This window comes from Homalodisca vitripennis, unplaced genomic scaffold (assembly GCF_021130785.1).
Source record: "Homalodisca vitripennis isolate AUS2020 unplaced genomic scaffold, UT_GWSS_2.1 ScUCBcl_6959;HRSCAF=14426, whole genome shotgun sequence".
Classification (NCBI taxonomy): domain Eukaryota; kingdom Metazoa; phylum Arthropoda; class Insecta; order Hemiptera; family Cicadellidae; genus Homalodisca; species Homalodisca vitripennis.
In genome coordinates, this window is record NW_025783131.1 from 1 (window position 1) to 5,941 (window position 5,941).

Consider the following 5,941-nt stretch of genomic DNA (forward strand, 5'->3'; position numbering starts at 1 on the left):
AAATGATAACTGGGTCTCAAAACACTATTCCCACGTCACTGCCCTAAGAAACAATATTGAAATTAAAGACCAAAAAAACCAGACGTTACTGTGGTTAGGAACTATAATCAGAATTCGCTAGTGATGCCCTACTTCTCGTCTATGGCAAGTATTAGATCTGGCCGTTAGATAACATGTGAAGAGTGTTCCAGTGGTACTTCCGTTCTCTGCCTTTTCTGTGACTAACAGCTTTGGGCTTAAAATTTCAATTAATCAGTTATTTTAACCTCCGTTGTATGAAAAAGTAAAAATTCATCAAGACTAATTAACTAAGAAGATATATTCGTGTTATAGTTTTTAAGTGTAAGGTCAAATGGGTTTCAATACAATGTCCTTTGTAAAGAAACATTTTTCGAAAAATTTCATTACTCCAGTCAAGGTGTAACAAAATGGAATTAAAATATTTGAAATAGAACAATTATTGTAAACTCACCAGTGATATAAATGAAGACAGTGATAGAAACAAAGGAATTTGGTCTTTCTAAAAGGATTTAACTGTCAGTCAAGGATTTACAAATGCGAAGGATTCAAGTCAAATCCCATGCGGAGTAGTTCTACACAAGCAAACCTCCATATAAAGCTTGAACTACCGTTATACATTATTCATATACAGTTCAGTTCAACTCTCAGAGCTATTGACATTACAGTATATAGAATATTCATTTTAGTAGATAGAATACTAATTCTATTTGTTAACATAAATTATCGTGAGTAAATTTTTACTCTTATCAAAGTAATACCAAAAGAATCAAATTATGTACTTGTCTGCGGTAATACAAACATAAATATTGTACTTACGTCTGAAATTCTCTGGCTGCGGTGAAGCGACTGACTATTTCTGTCTTAACTATAAAAATATTGGCGGCACAAACTCAAGCTCCAGTCATAAGAGTATCTAATGTGTTATGAAAAAAGCAATTGTTTCTCACAAGTGCAAAAAAATATATTTTTTAATTCTTTAATGTTAGGTTTTGTGTAATTAACGAGAATCTTCGTGTACACTCCGTCATAAGAAAACATAGGGTTTCTAAAAATGTTGAAGACGTCTCATCGTTATATTTTACTTATTATGATCAGTACTGTGTTTTTTAGTATACCAGCCCTTCTAGGTTATTAAATAATATTCAATCTTTTAATGAAGCACTATGAAGGGAGAGAGAATAACAGAGTATTACATTACTCCTTTGTAAATGTTGAGTTTAGCTTCAATTCACCCTGAATCAGTGCAGTATCTGAAATCTGACGCTGTCACAGACTTTATTCTTGGAATCTGGAGTCTTATTTGTATGAAAATATGCAAAAAAAAAAAAACGACAAAACAGCTTAAAACGAACCCTTTGTATTGTTTCGATATCAGAAATGACAAGAGGATAAAATATAATGTCTCTACATGTATTTTATATTTAAGCATTTATTTTCATTTGTAAAACATGCATAATGTATGTTGGCCGAGGGGTATCTTTAAAATATTCTACTAAAATAAGCCTTTTGTATTTCAATCGAAATCACATAAATTTTGTAACTTTCTAGGTTGAAATAATTCGAATACTTTGCATTTGATCTTCTTAATTCTTTGGCAGTAAGCCATAAGCCTGTCTTAAAGAAGTTGTACGAAGCAAACCATAATCAAGGGGTCTCATAACAAACATAGTTAATACATAGTTTGCTTCTGCGGAAGTTTGCAAAGGAAGATATCATTTATAGCTACTTCCTGAGTATCATGTTCTTAATGATGTTTTTCTACCAAAAGACCAAACTTTATAATAGTAACCTGTTAACGCTGTAAAAATTTTCTGTAGTTATTTTGGCTGAAGAAAGGAATGATTTCAGGGATTTTGTTATTAGAATGAAAATTTTTATGATCTTTTGTAAATGGACGTTTAAAACAGCATATGAAAAGCAAATGGGGTCACTTCTTACACTTGGCCATCAATAACTGTGACACCTTGTGATGGACGATTACACATCCATCATTGGGTTCCGCCATCAATTCATCACTGAATTTACCTTTAAATCGGATTAAGTTTTCGAATAAATACAATATTTTGGTAGTTAAACAATAACGGTATTTCAAATTGAAACAAAATAGGATATTATAAATGTATACACTATAAAAAGTGCAAAGTGGGTCTTTGAGAAATATCCAATTGTCTACTACTCAAATATGTTTAATACAATATTTGGACTTAACAAATACTATCAGAACATAAACACTCAGTGCTAAATTCAAGCGGTGTTTCAACTCCACATTGGGATCAATGTGTTGTAATCGTTATATTCTAATCATGTTTAATAATAAACTTAAGATATTCATAAATTTATCAAAAAATTATCCGGATTACACACCTATAAATCATGACTAATTCACTACATATATATATCTTGCTTATTAGGTTGAAAAGTCAAATAAGATAATTGACTTTTAAATTATTAACATTTTTACTCTTTTAGAACATAAAGAAAAAGTAGCAGCCAGCCAAGTACGGCAATGAAAAGGAAAGTTGTGGTACGTTAATATAGAAATTGCAGAATTTGGGAATTGTTTAACATTTTAGAGTTCCCAATCAAACATATCAATTCAATATTTAATTTCTGTAAGTAGTGAATCGAAATATATTTACTATTCTGTTGCAATTGGGGTCCATAAATAAAATAAAAAATATGTCAGAAAAATTAAATTAATGCGTTACATTTTTACTAACATCATCTTCTCCAATCATATATGGTTTTAATTAGGACTTGCAGTTTTTTTGTGAGCATTTCTGAGCTGAAATAGAAATTTCCTGAATACTAGATAAAAAAAATGAGAATGCAAGGTAAACCGATGTAATTGAGCACTGTACAGTACATAGAAATTAGCTCTCGATTCCTGCTCAAATCTGATTACAAGGGTACAATAATTGTATTGTGCAGTGTAAAACTCCATCTACTGGAAGAGGTTGGAGAGAACTGACATCGGGGTTTATTAGATAACCAAAGTTTTTCAGCGTTTTCGAAAACTCTGTCTGATATTTCAATAATAAAAAATTTTATCTGTGAATATAAAGTTCAGTTAGTTTATTAGAATTTTGCATTTATTTGTAAACATTGTTAATTGGGATATTTCAATTGTTAAATTATAATATAGATATGTAAAAATAGTGATGTAAATTTCACTTCACTTTATATATATATATATAAATAGTCCGAGAAATATTTTTCTATTATTGTGTAACAATAGAACAAGTACTCCTTAAGTAAAACGCCTAGAAATGCCTTAATAACTTTTAAACAAACTCAGATAAAATCTAAAAACTTCACAGTGTTATACAACAATCTTACCTAATTTTTATGCAATAGCCATCACACTCCTACATTGGAGGAAGAGTCCGTGGGAAATATCATTAAATATCATGAAAATCTTAAATGCAAGTCTAGGCCAATATGGTGTAGATTAAATGTATTTATTATTTTACGAAACTGCCACAAACCACCCTTTATGAGCTTCATTCGTAACAATAGTGGCTGTTAATAAGACCAACATGTACCTTTAAACAGCAGAAATTTTGTACAGTAGAAATGTTTTAGGAAACATTCTAACAACAAATAGAGTAGTTTCATTACTTAAGGGTATTTAATTTGTAAAAAGTATTGAAACTAAATATCACAGGTGACAACGTGTGTAACAAATAAGGATGTCTACAACACGATACATACGAGGGTCAGCGGCAATATGGTGGTATAGTGGTGATTAATGACTGCAACACATATCTTGCTCTATTGCCAAGGACGTAGCCAGAGAAGAGTTCAAGGGGTTCGGACCTCCCCCCCAAATTTTTAATTTGTTCAATTAATTTTTTAGTAAACGATTATTATTATTTAAATAATTTTGTTTTACTGACATGTACTACTGAAAGATTTACTAGAGGGTCTGATCGTAAATGCCTGAGACAGCTATTAAGTATTATAATTTTATTTACATAAAGATGTATTCTTTAGAAAAAAAGGTAGAATACAAAACCTAGGTGACCAGTTCAAATTTCTTTATTAGCTGGGCTTTAGCGAAGCCTATCTCACTCGTGATACTGAACAAATTTCATTTCTGCCTGTCTGCCTACCCACTCGATATTTTGAAAACGAAATAACCTATAGACTTTAAATATGAAAGACCTGCCCGCACAAGCTCATAAACAACCTCATCCGTCGTGCAGTCATTACAGTAACATGATACAGGTGTACAAAGCAAAGGACAAACCCAGTTCAGTTCAAATATGGCGGCCAAGCAGAGCAGTTGTCTCTATCGAGCTCCCATCTAAACTTAGTTTATTGTTATGTAAAGTGAGTTTCAGTACACTGTTGTGTTTTATTTTGATACAGGAGGCTATTCAAATTAATTACGCAGTTAGATATTGGATAATTGCCTTGTGTAAAGTGAAGTGTTATACTTGGACTGGAAGCCTACTACAACATAACCTCAAAATGTCGACCTGTTCAACTTGCAGTAAATCAATCACAAGAACCCAGCTAAAGATTCAGTGTAATGATTGTTCAAAACCATTTCATGCTGTGTGTGAAAAACTTAGTAAGGTGGATGTCGAATTTTTCACGGGTGATGGAGGTGCAGTGTGGCGGTGTGCACCTTGTGCGAAGGAAAGGCGGACCAGCCTACGTTTAGAGTCTAGCCTAACACAAGGCTCTTTGACCTTGGAGGATGTTATGAAGGCGATACAGGACCTCAAGGCTCAGCAGGTACAATCTTGTAAAGATTTCAATAACTCTTATGAAGCCTTAAACTCTAAAGTAGATGATAGCCTAAAAGTGAATACAGACCTCTCTGAAAAGTTAAGTAAGTTTATTACTACAATAGAGAGACTAGAATCAGAAAATGTGCAGCTCAAAGTAAAACTGCATGCCCTTGAGTCTAGGCTGGAAGAACAAGAGCAGTATACAAGAAGGTATTGTATTGAAATACAGGGTGTCCCTGTGAGAAATAGTAATGTAATGGACACAGTCAAGGATGTTGGCAAAGCTCTTGGGATGGAGATCAAGGAGGAGATGATAGATGCTTGCCATACATTGGGCAAGAGGAAGGATGCTGAGGGACCTCCGGGAATAATTGTAAAATTTGTACGGAGGACTGATGCTGACAACCTTTTAGCAAAACGCCGAGCCAAGGCCCAATTCTCAACTAGACATCTCAATCTGGGAACTGACAACCCTGTTTACCTGAACGAGTCCCTGACGCCAGCGAGGAGGATGCTCTTGAAAAAGGCACGAGACTTTCGACGGACCAACGGATACAAGTGGCTCTGGGTGAGAGGAGGCAAAATCCTGATGAGAAAAGAAGACAACGGACCAGTAATAAATGTGAAATGCCAGTCTGACCTTGATAGCTTGTAAGTACAGTATTTATGTAAATAGTATAAATAGGAAAATAATTGAGTTTAGTTTTTATTGTTTGTTTATTTTTTAGGTTCTGGGTAATTTAGACCAAAAAAATGGGTTAGTTGTTTTGCACCTAAATATTCGTAGCCTTAGAGCAAATTTTGATTCGTTTTTGGTTGAGATGTCCTTGTTTTCGTATTTACCGAAAATAATTATCCTGTCGGAAGTTTGGATTTCTGAGACAGAAAAAAACATTGTATTCAATTCCTAATTATAGTTTAATTTTGCAAGCAAATGAAAATTCTAAGTCTGGTGGCATAGCTGTATTTATTAATGATAGCATATCAAATTTTGTAAGATATCCGGTGAGATTTGTGTCAGCTGATGTAATTGATTTTTCTATTGATGTTATGGGGACAAATTTTCATATTATTGCTGTGTACAGACTACACAGTCATACTGCTAATGTATTTGTCAATGAGCTGCAAACTTACCTACGAAAAAACCATATTAGAGCTTGCAAAAACTTAATGCTGAT

General features: G+C 33.2%; 1 protein-coding gene across 1 annotated transcript; it reads left to right on the forward strand.

The window, feature by feature from the left end:
- Nucleotides 1–4,497: 4,497 nt before the first annotated feature.
- On the forward strand, nucleotides 4,498–5,418 carry LOC124374025. Its single transcript, XM_046832328.1, has one exon. It carries the CDS (start codon nucleotides 4,498–4,500, stop codon nucleotides 5,416–5,418), a length of 921 nt encoding a protein of 306 aa, XP_046688284.1.
- The last annotated feature ends 523 nt before the right edge of the window (nucleotides 5,419–5,941 follow it).